The 18,375-nt window shown below is 46.6% G+C and overlaps 1 protein-coding gene across 1 annotated transcript in view; it reads right to left on the bottom strand.

Annotated features, from left to right (window-relative positions):
- Positions 1–18,375, bottom strand: part of NDUFS4 (NADH:ubiquinone oxidoreductase subunit S4) — an 849,665-nt gene that overhangs the window by 439,068 nt on the left and 392,222 nt on the right. The window contains exon 3 of the mRNA XM_044064420.1: positions 10,964–11,136. Coding sequence (XP_043920355.1) covers positions 10,964–11,136 — 173 coding nt within the window. The remainder of the gene's footprint in view (positions 1–10,963; positions 11,137–18,375) is intronic.

Below are 18,375 nucleotides of genomic sequence, written 5' to 3'. Positions count from 1 at the left end.
ACTGGGCTAGCTGCTCAGGTAGGTTACCTGAGAGGGAATCTGATAGCTCCTTGACCAGATCCCTCTGTAGCCTGGTAAAATGTGCCAAATAATTCAGGGACCTTAGTGTAAAGGCCGCTGAAGTCAGGGTGCGCTTCTGCATCGTCCATGCTCCTAGACTCCTTATTAGGAGGATGGACGGATGTTGAAGCCTCTGCCACGTCCTGTTGTGTAGCAGATGCCACCACCATGGCATCTACAGCCATGCCTTTTGTCAAGAACTCCTTCTCGGGTGGGGCAGACAAAAATTTGTTAGGGCGAGAAGGCACTGGTTCCACAGTATCTGGATGTTCCCACGCCCGACAAACCAAATCCAGGAGCTCGAAGGGCGGAGTCACCCAGGAGGCGGAGGGCTGAGCCCCAAAGGCCTTGAGAAGCACTGACTCATCAGCAGAGGGGGGTTTGGATATCCAGCCGCCTTGTTGCTTAAGGATCTCTAAAATGTCTGCGAATGAGACATCATCCGAGGACGACTTTGGGGACCCCTCCGCATCATCAAGATCAGTGTCCGATGTAAGAGACTCGGGGGAGTCCACGTGCTTCCTCTTGCACGATCTCTTCCTTGGGGCTCCTCCAAGACAACTCAAGAACCCACAGGAGGAGGGGAACCCCCAGTGGGGGTAACCTCAGGCCCTGGGGCTCCGCTGCCTAGGGACAGGGGAACTGCCAAAGACCCAGTCTCCACGCCCAGGGAAGGTGCCGGTAAAGCCGTAGAGATGGTCAAGAAGACTTGGCCAAGGCACTCCTCATAGCTCTGAAAGCCTGACCCCAGAATCCTGGGAGTGTCCGCACCGGAGCCATGATAGCAGACGGAAGTCCCGCAGCAAGCACCGAGAGGGAGGCTCGAACCGACAGCATAGGTCCCAAACGTCACCCCGGTCCGGCCGAAGATGTCCAAGGTGCCAAACTCGGACCCAAAGGCCGGGTTGGAGTAAGGGTCGGAGCCGACCCTAGGATCTCCACCGGCTCTAACAGCACCTGCTCCGACAGAGCAAGCGGTCGGAGGAGGAATGGCAATGGATAGCTATCGGCTCAAGCCAATTGGGTCGGAGCCGAAACAAATTTTGAAAGACTGGGGACTGGAACAGTCTTTGGAGCACCCTGTCTATGTCCGAATCTGACATCCTCGATGACCTAGAGGAGACTGAACGGGTTCAAGTTGGCCTGTCCAACGGCCCCAAGGGCTAGGGGACCGGCTCGAGGCGACTCGATAACTATCGGCCGAAGGAATACCCAAACCAGTTTCCATCGGTGCCGAGGAGGACTTGGCGCCGAGGAGGAAGTGTCTGAGCGGACAACCTTCATCGGCTCCGAGACCAGTGGAGCCGATGAAGGTGACTCGCCTCGATGCCCCAGCCATCGGCTCGGCCAGAGGAGTCGAGACTGGAGGCATCGAGGCAGACCGTTCCGCCCTCGGCTCCGAAGTCCTTGGAGCCGAAGGAGAAGCCTGCCTATGTCTTTTGGCGGTCGGGTCCGACGGACTGGTCGGAGCCGACGCCCTTTTCTTTTTAGCAGGAGAAGGAGAGGATGCTAAAGCTTCTTCAAAAGAGGGTTTTATAAGGCCTTTCAATATAAGCTTATTTTCTCTCTCTTGGAGGACCCTCGAGGAAAAAGTGTGACACACGCTGCAGGACTCCTGCAAATGTTTGGCGCCCAAACAATATACACAGAGAGAGTGGTCGTCTGTGATAGACATCTTAAAATTTAAATCCTGAAGGCCTAGGAGCCTGTGACATTATGGCAATCCAACACAAAAAACTAGCCAAAAAGGAACACAAGAAACACACTGACTAACACTATGGAAATTTTTCTTGTTCTCTCTTTCTTGTCCTTTTAATAAGGACTAACAGAACACCAAAGAAGTAAAATCAATATCCTTAAAGAAAACAGGAATTAGCCAACAACGAACTGACAGGGGGAAGGCCTTTCAACTCCGATGGGACCTCTAGTCTGTCAAAACACAGTCACTACACAATATTTTACCAAGGAAAATACTCATTCAAGCACAAAAAAGTACAGTTTTGTACCTACCATAAATGTAGATGTTCGAAGATCCACATTGCTGCAGTCCTTACTTATGGGTAGTCCGCTGTCCTCGGTCGGCCCGAATACCAAAGTATTAGGCTGACGTCGGTCATGGGCGCCTAGTTCTGACATCAGAGCGTCAGGGTATAAAGGAGCATGACCGACGTCATATCCTCAGTCGTTTCTTGCCCCAGATGTCAGAAGGCCAAACCAGAAAGGCCACAGCCCAAAAACAGAATACCTCCCAAAAACATGCCCAACAACAACCATCACCTAAAGCATAGCAGCAAGTCTAACTACAGTGGGGAAAGAGGGAGGGTAAATTGGACTGCAGCAATGTGGATCTTTGAACATCTACATTTATGGTAGGTACAAAACTGTACTATGTTCTTAATCTCACATTGCTGCAGTCCTTACTTATGGGTAGAATCCCAAAGCAACGGGAAAGGGAGGATGGCAAAAATCATAAAGCATTAGGGGCCGCTAAAATGCCCTGTAAAATTGCAGTGGCAAATCCAGCCCTAGACTTAGAATAAAGAGGAAGGTGGTAATGTTTAGAAAAGGTATGCACTGAACTCCAAGTAGCTGCCTCCAAAATGTCTTTTGTAGCTACCCCCCCTTAGAAAGGCCGTAGAAGTAGCAGTAGCCCTAGTAGAATGAGGCCTGATTCCAGCAGGAACCTCCTTACCATGATGGGAATAACAAAAAGAAATACAAAACCCAATCCATTTAGAAATAGTTTGTTTTGAAACAGGTTTACCCTGTGAACCCAAAGCAAAAGAAACAAACAATTGCTGAGACTGTCTGAACTCCTTGGTTCTGCTCAAATAATAACACAACTGCCTGTGAATATCCAAAGTATGCAAAATTTTCTCCCCTTTATTTTGGGGGTTTGCATAAAAAGTAGGCAAATGAATAGTTTGATTTAAGGCCACACTAGAAACCACCTTAGGCATAAAGGAAGGATTAGTACGCAAAGATACCCTATCCTTATGAAAAATCAGGAAAGGCTCTACTGCCATGAGGGCCTGTAATTCAGAAACCCTTCTTGCAGAGGTAATGGCCAACAAAAAAAGCAGTTTTCCATGACAAATACTTTAACTCGGCAGTAGCTGCAGGCTCAAAAGGTTGTAGAGTAAGTTTTTCCAACACAAAGTTGAGATCCCAAGCAGGAGTAGGAGCTCTACGTGGGGGTCTTATATTCTTTGCCCCTCTAAGGAATTGCTTAAACCAAGGATGAGAGAATAAAGGAGGGTCACAATCATAGTGAGCAGAAATGGCTGCAGCATGGACCTTTATTGAGGAGAAAGACAAACCCTTGTCCAATAACTCAGTAAGATATTGAAGAGCAACACTTAAATCAGGTTTGGAGACATCAAAGTCCTTTCCTTTGCTCCAAATAAAAAATCTCCTCCATTTATCAGCGTAAACTTTCCTAGTACTAGGCCTCCTGGCCTCCAAAATAACATTCAAAACTTGTTGTGGAAGCTGAGACCCTCCAGAGTCTAAAACAGAATATGCCAGGCTGTTAGATGTAGAGACTGAATCTTGACATTGAGGAAGTGACTGTCCTCTTGTGACAAAAGGTGCGGATCAAAGGCAGAGGCCATGCAGGTTCTCGCACTAAGCTCCTCAGTAGTGGGTACCAGTGTTGTCGAGGCCCATCCGATGCTATCAAAATCATGGTTGGCTTGTCTTGTCTGGCCTTCAAGAGTACCTTGGGAAGAAGAGGCAGAGGTGGAAAGGCATATACATGCAGATTGTTCCAACTGAATGATAGAGCGTCCACCTTCCAAGCTGTGTGATGAAACATTTTTGTGCAAAACTTTGGCAACTGGTAATTTAGTGGAAAAGCGAACAGATCTATGTCTGGAGTTCCCCATAACACTGTCAACTGTTGAAATACATGAGGATCCAATTTCCACTCGTGAGGATCCACTATTTGTCTGCTCAATACATCTGCTAAGGAGTTCTGTGCTCCTGGTAGAAACCTTGCTTGAAGATTGAGGTGTAGATTGAGAGCAGTTTCCCACAGAATCATCGCTTGCCTGCAAAGAGGGTAAGAATGGGTTCCCCCCTGCTTGTTGATGTACCACATGACAGTAGTGTTGTCTGTTTGAATCAACACCTGCCCTGGGTGAAGCAAATCTTTGAAAGCCATCAATGCAAACTGGACTGCTAACATTTCCTTCAAGTTGATATGCAAATGTTGGAGTTTGACAGGCCACGTGTTTTGCACCCATTTTCCATTGAGGTGTGCTCCCAAGCCTTGTCCGAGGCATCTGTCGTTAGAATCTGACTCGCCTCTGGCCGGGTCACAGAGAGTCCCTTGTTTAGGTGACATTCCTGAGCCCACCACAAAAACTCCTTCCGAATGCAAGGTATTATCTGAATGACAGTGTCTAGATCTTGGCAGTGCTGTGTCCATACATTTTTGAGATACCATTGAAGCTTCCTCATATGCAATTTGGCATTGGGAAGCACTAGAATACAAGATGCCATGAACCCCAAGGCTTGAAGGACTGTCCTTGCAGTCAGCCTGGACCGTAGAGACATTTGATGGAAATAAAGAGAAAGGCTTCTTTGTTTGTCCGGGGTCAAAAAGGCCATCTGGGAAGCTGTATTCAGTCTCACACCCAGAAAGCACATGTCCTGAGAGGGTACTAGACTGGACTTTGTTTTGTTCACAGAATACCCTAGGCATCTTAACACTGCCATCTCATACTGTAGATGATGAAGAAGTTTGTCCTTTTCTTGTGCAATAATCAGGCAATCGTCCAAATAAGGATAAATCTGTATTCCTCTTAGTCTGAAAAATGCTATCACTGGAGCCAGAACCTTTGTGAACACTCTGGCGGCAGTAGATAAGCCAAAGGGCAATGCAGAGAACTGATAATGTAAATTTCCAGCCCGAAAACGCAGGTACCTCCTGCAACTGGGCCTGATAGGAACATGAAGGTAAGCCTCCTTGAGATCCAGAGTAACCATCCAGTGATCTTTTCCCAACAGAGGTAAAAGTTGTTGTAAAGTCAGCATCTTGAACTTTGGAATGTCCAGGTAAGTGTTGAGGATAGATAAATCCAAAATTGGTCTCCACGTGTTCCCTTTCTTTGGAACTAGAAACAGGCGGGAATAAAATCCTAGGCCCACTTCTGACAGAGGAACTGGCTGTATAGCTCCTATTTGAAGAAGTAATTTGCCTGCGAGCCTCTATCCTTTGCCGAGGAGGAACGTCTGGCATGCCTTTGAAAGGAGGCATGGTATGGAAATAGAACTTGTAACCTCGGTTTATAATGTCCAATACCCATTTGTCCTGGGTGACTAAATGACAATTTTGCTTGAAAAGAGCCAACTTTCCTCCCAAAGGAGCTGCCAGGCAAGAAGAATCTGGCAGCTGGAAATGTAGGTCATTGAGCCTGTTTACGAAAGGACTGGCCCCTGCCCTCACCAGCAGATTGAGCAGGCGAACTCCATTGTCTCGGCCTGAAAGTACTCTGAGCTCTGCCCCTACCACGCCTAGATCTACCCCTAGACTGAGAATCAGAAGAAGGGTACGTCCACCCCTTAGTAGGCCAATTTCTACTAAACTTTGGAGGTTGTACCTGCAAAAAATCTTTAACAGTCTGCATAGACTTAGCCTTGTCTTCCATTTTCTTTAAGACCGACTCCACAGGAGGACCAAACAAAACTTCAGACTGTAAAGGGGCATCCAGAATTCTAGACTTAACATGCTCAGACAAATTCTGATCCTTAAGCCAGGCGTGCCTACGAATAACTGAACCAGTGGCAGCCACCCTAGAAGAAGCCTGTAAAGCATCAAAACCACATTGCAAAGAGTGCTTACCCACCTGTTCAGAAACATGCACTAAATCCTGTAATTCTTTACACTCTATGCCCTCTGCCAAAGCATCCACTTTAGACCTTAGCTGAGAAAGGAGGAAATTCTGATACTTCAACATATGAAACTGGCAGTTCAAAGCTCTCATTGCTAAAGTAGAAGAGGTATACACCTTCTTACCCCATCTATCCAAAGCTCTAGCTTCCTTATCCAGAGGAACCGGATTCTTAACAACAGAGGCTCTAACACCCTTAGGCCACTGACTAATAGTTTCTGGGTCCGCCCTAGGACTCTTAAACAGATATTTATGAGCCTCAGGCACCCTGTAATACCTGTCCGGTTTAACTGGGGCAGGAGGCACAGAATCCGGATTAAGGGAAGCTTCCGAAAAAACATCTGAAACAACATCCAAAACCGGAGGTATAGCTAAGGGTCTATGCTGTGGTAAAAACAAGAACTCCCTAAGTCTCTTCCGTGAATCAGAGTAATCTTGTCCCTCCCACTGAAAATGCTCCCTCATGGAATGCAGAGTTTCTGAAAATGAAAAATCCTCTGGAGGAGAAGCAGAAGGAGTGGAATCCTCTGCATCAGAATCAGAATAAGGAGGGAAATCTTGAATGTCTTCAGCAGAAGACTCTGAATCATCTGAGGCCTGCTCCAAACTTTCCAACTCTGGCTCCATCCTGGGCCTTTTATCAGGAGGGGGCATAGAACCTCTAATTAAAGTAATCAAATCCTCTGCCATTTTAAACATGTGCTTTTTAGGCACAGACCCTGAAGAACCAGAACTGACACCAGAGGAAGGCAAGACAGACCTGCCCTTAGAAGGAGCCTTAGAAACAGTAGCAGAAGGCCTAACCACCTTAGGCGTAGAAGGGAGAATAGTAACCTGCGAGGCCCCTTCAGCCTGGCCTGCCTCCTGAGAGGCCACATCCTGTAAAATCAAAGTTTCCCCCTGGGACTCAACAGAAACTTCAGCCGGATCCACCTGTTCAGCTATAGCTTCTAAAGGTCCGGCGCCCGAAATGGGCGAATCATCTTGCCTAGGCTTTAAAGATTGTCTTTGCGCTTCTTAGTAGAAGCAGGCGTCGGAACATCCGACGGCATATTATAATTACACCTCTTGCCAAAGACTAACCTAGCGCAATCTAACCTCCGTTTTATAGTGCGCTTATTAAACCTAGCACAAAACCGACACCCGACTACGTCGTGTTCCGGTCCCAAACAAGGAATACAAAGCGAGTGGTAATCCCTATGCGGTATCTGTTTCCCACAAGAAACACAATTATTCACTTTTTCTGACATCCGGTAAGTAACTGAGGCAAGAAAAAACAAAAATATTCCCAACGGGTACTTAGCCCAACTTGGTATCGGTCTGAAACTCCAAACGAAAATTTCAGAACGCCGAACGGCACTTGCAACGCTGCTTCTGCATCGGACCATGCGGCAAAAAAGACTGAGGATATGACGTCGGTCATGCGCCTTTATACCCTGACGCTCTGATGTCAGAACTAGGTGCCCATGACCGACGTCAGCCTAATACTTTGGTATTCGGGCCGACCGAGGACAGCGGACTACCCATAAGTAAGGACTGCAGCAATGTGAGATGAAGAACATCCACTAGATAGCTGTTAAAACAGCTTTTTGTTGAATTTTAAAGAAAATCCTGACAGAAAAGTTAGTGAAAAAACACTACTTAGCTCAGCCAAGCTCGAGACCACGTCTTTGCTTGTTAGCGGCAAACGAGATCTGGGGGACTGGTAGTGGTGCATCCTGGGATATAGTAAGCTCAGCCAATAAGAGACTTCGCTCTTTGGCATAAGCGTGCCGAGTCGGAGCCGAGGGATCGGCTCCGAACCCATCAGTCAGAATGTAGGCGAGATAGGATCACATAACATCCAACACTTTCTAATATGGCAACAGGAGAAAAATGACATTTATTGTAAGTCGCACAAACTTCTATAATCTGTGTCGGGATGCTTTAAACAGCACTCAAGATCTGGAGTAAAAACACAAGTGAGGACTACTGCAGGATTTAGGAAAGGAGCTCGAGCTTTGGGAGATGTGCACATTCCAACTTTGGTCATGCTTGTTGCGACCAGTCCTTCAGTTTTAAAGTGGATGGCTTGGATAACACAAGACACCGTGATATAATTGAGATATGTGCCAGATGTATGAATCATGCAAAATGTCTGTGTGCTGATGGTTACACTACCTAGCAGTTCATGGAATGGTAGCCTCTTCTGTTCACAATCCTTTGTAAATGTAGGACAGATGGGGTCTTTACTGCTTCTTCTCTTTCGGCTGCTCCCGTTAGGGGTCGCCACAGCGGATCATCTGTTTCCATTTCTTCCTGTCCTCAACCACCTGCATGTCCACTCTCACCACATCCATAAACCTTATCTTAGACCTTCCTCTTCTCCTCTTACCTGGCAGCGCCATCCTTAACATCCTTTTCCCAATATACCCATCATCCCTCCTCAGCACATGTCCAAACCAACACAATCTCGCCTCTCTGTCTCCAAAGCATCCAATCTGTGCTGACCCTCTTACTATACCGATTCCTAATCCTATCCATGCTTGTCACACCCAGTGCAAATCTTAACATCTTTAACTATGCCACTTCCAGCTCTAACTCCTGCCTTTTTGTCAATGCCACTGTCTCCAACCCATACAACATAGCTGGTCTCACTACCCTCTTGCAGACCTTCCCTTTCACTCTTACTGGTACCAGTTTGTCACAAATCACTCCTGACACTCTTCTCCACCCATTCCACCCTGCCTGTACTCTCTTCTTCACCTCTCTTCCACACTCACCATTACTCTGAACTGCTGATCCCAAGTACTTAAAAACTCATCCACCTTCACCAACTCTACTCCCTGCATCCTCACCATTCCTCTATCCTCCCTCTCATTCACACACATGCATTCTGTCTTAGTCCTGCTGACCTTCATTCCTCTCCTCTCTAGAGCATATCCTCACCTCTCCAGGGTCTCCTCAACCTGGTCCCTACTCTCACTACAGATCACAATGTCATCTGCAAACATCATAGTCCATGGGGCCTCCTGTCTGATCTCGTCTGTCAACCTGTCCTTCATCACTGCAAATAAGAAAGGGCTCAGAGCTGATCCTTGATGTAGTCCCAACTTCCACCTTAAATGGATCTGTCACTCCCACTGCAGACTTCACCACTTTCACACTACTCTCGTACATATCCTGTACCACTCTTACATACTTCTCTGCCACTCCTGACTTCCTCATACAATACCACAACTCCTCTCTACGCATTCTATCATATGCTTTCTCCAAGTCTACAAAGACACAATGCAACTCCTTCACCTTCTCTAAATTTCTCCATCAATACTCTGAGCAAACATCGCATCTGTAGTGCTCTTTCCCAGCATGAAACCATACTGCTGATCGCTAATCACCTCCCTTCTTTACCTAGCTTCCACTACTCTTTCCCATAACTTCAAGCTGTGACTGATCAGTTTTATCCCTCTGTAGTTACTACAACTTTGCACATCACCCTTATTCTTAAAAATAGGTACATAAACACTTTTTCTCCACTCCTCAGGCATCCTCTGACTTTCCAAGATTTTATTAAACAATCTGGTTAAAAACTCCACTGCCATTTCTCCTAAGCACCTCCATGCTTCCACTGGTATGTCATCTGGACCAACAGCCTTTCCATTCTTCATCCTTTTCATAGCTGTCCGTACTTCCTCCATGCTAATCTGTTTCACTTCCTACAGTTTGAAGTATGCAATCCTAACTCTGTCCGCTATGGATACTATACAAGTGTATTAACATATTTTTGATTCTACTCAATACCTCAACAACATTATTTTTTTAATCTAATATGCTTTGGAAATAATGTTTCTTGACGGACTACTTTGAAATACTTCCTGAAAAATATCTGTTGACCTTTTTCTTTTGAATTGTCAAAAATGTATTTCTATCACTGTTTTGGAGCTTTTTCCCTGGGCCTCTGCCGAAAATGGTAATTTCAGTTCTCAGACTGAACTTCCCAGTAAACAAAAACCAAATAAATAAATCTATATCCAATTTTCACCATTAGGAATTCATTTTGCAATCCAGTTTCATTTGCTTGTTATTGGCCTAATGTGCAATTATGAGCAAGTCACTTAATCAGACAGTGTTCCTGGGCTGATTCTGAAAAATGTCCCTATGGATCAGTGCACTACCTTGGTTAACAAATATAAATTAATTTTTTTATTAAATGGAATTAAACTATTGAATTAAACTAAAACAAAGTCCTCTGGGGGGGGGGGGTCACTGTATTACAGGGCAATCTGGCCCCATGACTCACTCTTTTAGTTTATGCCAATCTGTGTGTGACTCTCTCTGGTGCAAATGTATGCTGCGTATCATACAGCAAATCTATAAATCCACACTATAGTGCTCTTACACAAGTAAAGGAAAGAGTGGAAATCTATTGGCAGAATCTGCCTCCCACACACACACTTGCTTAAACACTTTTCTGAGGAAGCCATGGATCTTTGAAAACTTAGTTTTTGGTAATTGGGATTTCTAATTTGTTTTTCAAAGCCAGATCCAACATGACAATAGCAATATTAACAATACAAGTCCAACAAATTTCCTAATTTAGGTATTTTACCATGACTAACAGACTGATAACTCACTGCCTCCTGCTTTTAAAAAAGAAACTGCCAGAAGCTACTCTCTTTCAAGCCGCATGCTCATTTGATGCAGGGTGAGAAGGTGCTATGCTCTCAGGGGGATATATGAAAAAGATAATCTACACAAGAAGATTAACTATTTGGACTTCAATACCATAATTGTAAAGTACAGGAATATTAGATGTAAATTACAAGTAATCTGAAAGTTTTATTTCAACTATGTGCTCATGACTTCAATTTCAAAACGGCTAACATAGGACAAATGTTGACATCAATGTTAAGCTCAGTGAAATGAAATCTATCTTTTGATATTTAGCAAACTGAATGCAATGTATTTGACATTATGTTTCCGAATCCTAATTTCATATCAGAAGTCAGCATGAACAAAAAACTTACGTCGATGCCCAGCCCATCAAAGGGTTTTCCCAACGTTCCCTAGTGTCAAACTCCATTCTCCACTTTTTGGTATTGTTAATTCCAGACTGCATTGCATTTCTTGCTGGGACAAATATTCGCACTTTTCTTGTTTTGATATGTTCTTCTGGAACACCAGTTAAAGCTGTAATATCCTTAAAGGAAAAAAAAAAGGAAAAATACAAAATGTCAGTTTCTTACTTTTCTGAGCTCCTTATCTGAAGGAAAAAAAAATGAATTTGTTTGTATGCAGTGGTAAATTATTCAGGACAGAAACAGCAGAATGGTCATTATAGAAAACATATTTTTTCCAGTTTCATTTAATATCACTATATTCATTTTCAGACATAAGTGTGACTTTTTTTTTGCAAAACTTCCAGCAGCATTGTTTGCTCAGTTGCTGTACAAGCATGTGTGTGTACACATGTGCGTGCGTGCACACACACACACACACACACACACACACACACACACACAGGAAAATAAGAACAAAATTGTAAATGTAAATATGCGGACTATACATAAAGTCCAAGGTTGTGATAATCTCACATCACTTTAGTCGGAGTTATGCACTGCATTGATCTTAGCCACCCTGCAAAAATACTTTAAAATTAGGTTTGGTATTACAGCTCTGGACAAGTAGTCATGCACTCCCCACACATATCCACAGCAAGCCTCCTGGTACTCCTTCAATAAATCTACAATTAGGCACCTAGTACTCTTGGGGTAACACGCAGGTCTTCTGTCAATCCTCCTGGTATTTTCCACAGCTTCCTCTAATCAGAGTTCATAGGATCACAGGAGGTTACTAGGTTAATGGCTGTGTGGCCCTTACAAAGCCTAGCCAACAGTTTATCCTCAAAAAAGAAACCTCAGTCAGCACCTGGCGCCCCTGTCAATGAGGAACACAGGTGGAACTCCTGGGACAAATTTGTGGCTTCCCATCCACTCATCAAAGCTGAGCATGAAAAGGGTCAGTGAGGTACTCCAGTTGACATGTATGGGAAGTCTATTCCAGAGATGGAGCAGCCTCTGGAAGACAAACCCGTCTCTCCAGCAGGTTTTTGTTGATATTACATATTAGATTTAGGCCTTTCAAGCAGGTAATGCACCATGAGTTAGACTAACGGATATGGAGCATCTCTAGTAGGGGAGTGTTCGATATTGCCTTGTAGGCGAGATACAGATCACACCAGACTACAAAGCCAGTGAAAAATGCCACCAATCTTGTATTAAATAGTTTATTCACACTGAACACCACTCTGGCGCCTCAGCACAGCCTTCCTGGAGTTACAAAATATGCCACACCATATACATCCATATATAAATATATATAAATATATATATATATATATATATATATATATATATATACACACACACACACACATATATTCACTTAAATACAATTAATCAAACAATCTAGTTAATCATCAATTAAAATAATCATATATACATTTTAAAGAAACACTCTCCAGTTACATTCACTATTTAGACCTGTTGGAGATGATGTATTAAATTTTAAAATATATAGAGTCTCTTTATACAATAATTTCTTTTTCATTAACACTTCATCTGTTTCTGAAATATGTTCCAAAATACAAGCTTTTAACAGCGAAAAGTCACTGCTAGGACAAGTAAAAAACTGTAAAGCTATAGGGCTCATAGCATTATTATTTTTATGTCTCTAATATGATACAGTAGTCATACAAAGAAACATCAGAATTATGTTCATCTATTTTACTTCTACTCAATGATTCTGTGGAATGCTATGCCCATCACTGTACCCCCCTATTACAACTAACTCTGGATTTCTGCACTCCAAGGGTAAAGAGAAATTCCACTGCCCACTTGTTTACACTGGTCAAAAAATTAGAAGTTATGTACTCACCATAACGTTCCATCTGAGTAGGTACTTCATTTGTCTGCAATCTGTGGGTCTCTGATCCAACCTTTGATCCGACCGGCAGCTTTCCAAGCTTCAAGATCAGAGCTCCTAGCTCCTCCCCTCTACCCATAATCCCCTGTCACCACCACACTACCTCAGATCGGTTTTGCTGTATCACCTGATAAACCTGTACAATAAACAGGTTCAGTTATTCTCAAAGAATCAGAAATGATCCTAGAAACCCGATACAGGTTAGGGGGATGGCAGGGGGGGGATGGTTGCAGACAAATGAACTACCTACTCAGATGGAACATTATGGTGAGTACATAACTTCTAAATCTGAAGTAGCTACTTCATTTGTTCTGCAACCTGTGGGACAGAGTCCCCAGCTACCTAAACAAAAAAACCTGGGTGGCCTATGGAAGAATATTCTGAAGCACCGCTGAGCCAAAGGACGCCCTGCTTCTAGATATCATGTCCAGCTTATAATGAGAAATAAACGTATGAGCAGAAGACCAGGTGGCTGCTGAACATATGGCGTCCAACGGCATCCTGGACCAGAAGGCTGCAGAAGTTGCGATGGACCGTGTGGAATGCGCACGAATTTTTAATGAGTTGTTTTGCCCGATGCCTTGTAAGCCTGAGAAATACATTGACAAATCCAATTAGCCAGTGTCACTTTGGAGATAGGTTTCCCCATGGATGGAGGAGCAAAGGACACGAACAGTTGATCAGCCTTATGAATGTCTTTGGTCCTGTGCAGGTAAAAACGCAACTGTCTATGTACATCTAGTGTATGCAACATGTATTCTCCCTTATTTTGAAAATTCTTGAAAAACACTGGCAGATTGATAGTCTGATTGATATTTGCCACAGATGCCACTTTTGGTTAAAAAAGACAAGTTAGTCCTGAGAGACACTCTGTCATTGTGAAAAATAAGGTAGGGAGGTTTCATACACAAAGCTTGGAGCTCTGAAACCCTTTTAGCAGAAGTTATGGCTACCAAGAATGCTGTTTTCCAGGACAGAAATTTAAGAGGTACAGAAGCTGCAGGTTCAAAAGGAGGTTTCGTTAAGGCTTGCAGAACAAAGTTTAAGTCCCAAGGGGGAGTCACGGATTTCACAGGTGGCTTGAGAAGAAAAATGCCATGCAAGAATGTCTTGCACAATTTTGTAGACGCTAAGGATCCTAACCAGTCTCCCACATGAAAATGGGATATTGCTGCCAACTGTACTTTCACCGCTGATGCACTGGCCCCTTGTTGAAATATCATGGACAAAAAATCCAAGACTGTAGGAACTGGAACAGTAAAAGGGTTGAGACCCTGGCTGTTAGCCCAGATAGAAAATCGTTTCCACTTGCTATTATAGATTTTCCTGGTGGACGGTTTATGAGCCACTACCAGAATAGCTTTCACTGGTGACGAGATGCTGGGAGTCCTTGCCATTAGTGGAACTGGATCAACCAAGCCGCGAGCTTGAGGTTTACCAGGTTCGGTGTTGGGCACCCTGCCGGGTGCGAGATCAGATCTGGAATGGGATCCAGGATTAAAGGGGAGGAGAGACTGTGAGACCGCAGGTATGGAAACCAGATTTGACGAGGCCAGAATGGGGCTATGAGGATAATTTTGCTCCCCAACCGTGCAGCTTTCTGAATGAACTTCGCCATGAGCGGAAGTGGGGGATAAGCACAGAGTAGACCGGGAGGCCAAGCATGAATCAGAGCGTCTCTGGGGCTCTCCCCTTCTGGGGGAAGAATTGCGAAGAACTCGCTGCATTTTGTGTTTTGGGGAGTAGCAAAGAGATCGCAGCGAGGCCAACCCCACTTGAAAAAAATCTCCTTTGCAACTTTCGGATTGAGAAACCACTCTTAAGGACTGAGAATTACTCGACTCAATTTGTCCGCCAGGATGTTGGATCGTCCCGGAATGTGCGTTCCTATCAGAAAGCGGTTGGTGGATATCTCCCATTCTCAAACTCTCATGGCTTCTCGACAAAGAGGGTAGGATCTGGTTCCCCCTTGTTTGTTTATATACCATATACCACTGACATATTGTCTGTCTGTATTGCAATCGTTCCTAGAGGTAGAAGGTCTTGGAGAGCCTGCAACGCTAGAAGCACTGCCCTCATCTCCAGAACATTTATGTGCAAGGCGGTCTCCGACAAGGTCCACATACCTTGGACGGTTCTGCCCAAACAATGCCCCCCCCAACATAGGCGAGAAGCATCCGTGGTCAACGTGGCCTGGGGAGGGGGAAGCACAAAAGGTCTCCCTTGCCTGAGTTCTGGGGAGTGAAGCCACCAAAGGAGGGATTCCCTGCAAACCCTGCTCAGGGGGATGGGAGTATTCAATGGATGGTATAACAGTGACCATTGAACTTGGAGTGTCCACTGTAATATATGCATCCTTAGGTGAGATTGGAGAGACCGATAGCCGCTGCCATCGACCCTAGTGCTCTCAGGACTAACTCCGCCGGCGGAGCTTTGGTGCGAAGAAGGGCCAAAACTTGAAGTGAGAGGCTGGACAGCCTGTCCGAGGTCAAGAAGGCCCGAGAAGATCGGGAGTCTAGTCTGGCTCCTATGAAATCTAATACTTGCACAGGATGAAGAAAAGACTTCGGTATGTTGACTGAGATGCCCAAACTGTCGGCAAGAGACCGAACATAGTCCCTCGTGATACAAAGTTGATGCCTGTTGGTTGCTGTGAGGAGCCAGTCGTCTAGGTACGGAAAGACCGTTATGCCCTGAAGCCTCATGTGGGCCGCAACCACAGCCATGACTTTGGTGAACACCCTGGGGGCTGAGGTGAGTCCGAACGGAAGGACACTGAACTGGTAATGACTGGCCCCCAGCCAGAAGCGGAGGAACCTCCTGGACAGTCTGTCCATTAGAATGTGGTAGAACGCGTCCTTGAGGTCTATCGAGCACATCCAGTCGTTCTCCTGCATTAAGGGGAGAATAGATTGCAGAGTGACCATCCGGAACTTTTTTTTGGGGACAAACATGTTCAGGGCAGACAAGTCTAGAATGGGCCTGAGGTCCCCAGTCTTTTTTGGCACCAAAAAGAACCTTGAGTAATAGCCCAATCCGGATTGGTCGGGGGGGGGGGGGGGACCCGCTGGATGGCTCTTTTTTCTAACAAATTTGAAATCTCTACGGTCGCCGCCTCTCTTAGATTGGGTGGGACATCGGGGAGGCGACCACCTGAGGGAGGATGAAATAGGAAGGGAATGTTGTAGCCTCTGGATATAATTCGGAGCACCCATCGATCTTTCGTGATGGACTCCCACATTGACAGGTGCTTCGTTAAACGCCCCCCCCGACTGCCTCCAGAGCTTGACAGTTGGGTAAGCCCTCAGGGCTGCTGCGCGGGTCTCTCGGAGAAAGGCTCCCTAGACCCGAAGTTACACGGTCTCCCTCTGCCTCTGGGCCGGCGTCCACCCTGCCCCCCTCTGCCTCTGGAGGGCGCAGAGTCCGAAGCTGGATAGGATTACTGAGACTTACGGAACCACAGCTTCTTTTGCCCCCTCTGATTCCTTGAGAAGGAACGTTGGGGGCTCGAGAAGCGGACTCCGACAGCAGACAGCGTCTTCCCGTCCTTCTCGCTTTGGACTAGTGTATCGCAGACAGTCTTGCCAAAAAGCGAAGAGCCGAAGGGTGCGTTCGCGAAGGACGCCTTGAAAGGTTCCGCGAAATTACAAAGGCGGAGCCAGGCGTGGCATCGCAAGACAACACCTGCCCCGCAGGCCCTTGCGGCTCCCTCCGTAGCATAAGACAGTAGCCGCATGGACGTATTTGAGATGGACTTGAGTGGTCATACGAGTCGAGAACACGGTCTTGTCCTCGACCGACATAGACTCTGCTGGAGCTGCAGCGTATTCCTTAATCAAATCCCGTTGCAGCCTGATGACATGCGCCATATAATTCAGCGCCCTCACAGAGAAGGTTGCTGAAGCAAAGGTCCACTTCCCTATACGGTCCAGCGCCCGGGACTCCTTGTCAGGCGGGTGGACCGTGGAGCTCTCCTGGGAGAGAGCTCTCTTAGTGGCAGCAGCCACCAACATGGCATCAACTGGAGACCCTTTAGCCCAAGCCTGCCTATCTGAAGGAGGGCTAAGGATTTTATCCGGCCGGCGTGGGATAGGCTCCACGATGTCGGGCTCCTTCCAAACCCTGGTATTCAGGAGATCTACGAGGGGATCTGCCAGTGGGGACACCCATGAGGTAGATGGGCCCGCTTCAAATGCCTCCAGGAATACGGACTCATCCGAGGAAGGTTTTTGGGCAGACCACCCAATACGCAACATTTCCATGATGTCTCCAAAGGAGACATCCTCGGGGGGTGACCTTGGGGAACCTTCCCTTTCCTCTAAGTCCGTATCTGTGGTGACGGACTCGGGGGAGTCCATGTGCCTCCTTTTACATGTCCGTTTACGAGGCATCTCTTCTGCAGGACTATCAGAAGAGGGCTCGTCAACGGCCTCTTGTTCCTCCGAGGAAACCAACTGGAGGGTCTGAGCAGGCTGTACCGATGGAAGGATGATGGAAGGTAGACCCGTATGCAGTGAGGGAGCGGAAGGATCCAAAGCCCAGGTCAGGGACCTGGAAGACCTCGACAGTACCCTCTCCACTACCTCAAATGCTGAGGGAGAACTACTCTCTTCCGGCACCGAGAGCAGTCTCCTCGGCTCCGAGATAGGGATCGAGGTCGGAGCCGAAGCCGTCGGATCCGAGAGGGAGGTGCGCTCTGACATAGGAGGCGCCGAAGAGGCACCCGCTCCCACGGATCCGACGTCCGGCCCACGGCCCCGAGAACTCAGATCCGAGATGCTCGAGGGTATGGTTGGCGTCGAGAAGGCTTGGGCCACCGGCGCCGACAAAACCCCGGCTACAAAAGGGCCTGGATCTGAAGACTCCAAAACCCGGATCCGGGTTGAAGAAGGAGAAATCGGGGCAAATAAGCTGCACTCTCCCCCTGTGGGGGGGGGGGGGGCAAGAGCACCCCCCATCTGCATTTGGGTCTGCAGAAACCGACACATCATCCTGTCCATATCGGCATCAGAGAGAGACCTAGTAGATCTAGAGGAGGTCGTAGAGCCGAGAAGGAGAAGATCCAGACACCCTCGGGGGCGATTTAGCAGTCTTCGATGGCGGAGCCGAGGGGTGAGGCTCAGCTCGCCTCTTATGTCGGTGTTTCTCCCTGTGCTTTTCCCTAGAAGGAGAAGACTGAACTTCCCTCGTACTCAAGGCAACAGTGGAGGGTTGAGTCCCAGCCTGAGTCGAGGGAGTCAAGGGTGCCAAAGCTACCTGGGCAGCCTGCACCTTCGATGGAGAGGAGGAAGAGACCTCCTCCGTGGGAAGCAATCCCGCCAGAATAAGCCTGTTCCTCCTGTCACTCACAGCCCGGGGGTTGAAGGCTGCGCAAACCTGGCAGTCTAAAGACAAATGGGCAACCCCCAGGCATATAACGCACTGAGTGTGGCCATCAGCTGGAGAAAGCTTATGG

The sequence above is a fragment of the Protopterus annectens genome, chromosome 2.part2, assembly GCF_019279795.1.
Source record: "Protopterus annectens isolate FY-2018-M chromosome 2.part2, PAN1.0, whole genome shotgun sequence".
NCBI lineage: Eukaryota > Metazoa > Chordata > Ceratodontiformes > Protopteridae > Protopterus > Protopterus annectens.
The sequence above is the reverse complement of the archived record's forward strand: the minus strand, read 5'-3'. Positions and strand labels throughout refer to the sequence as shown.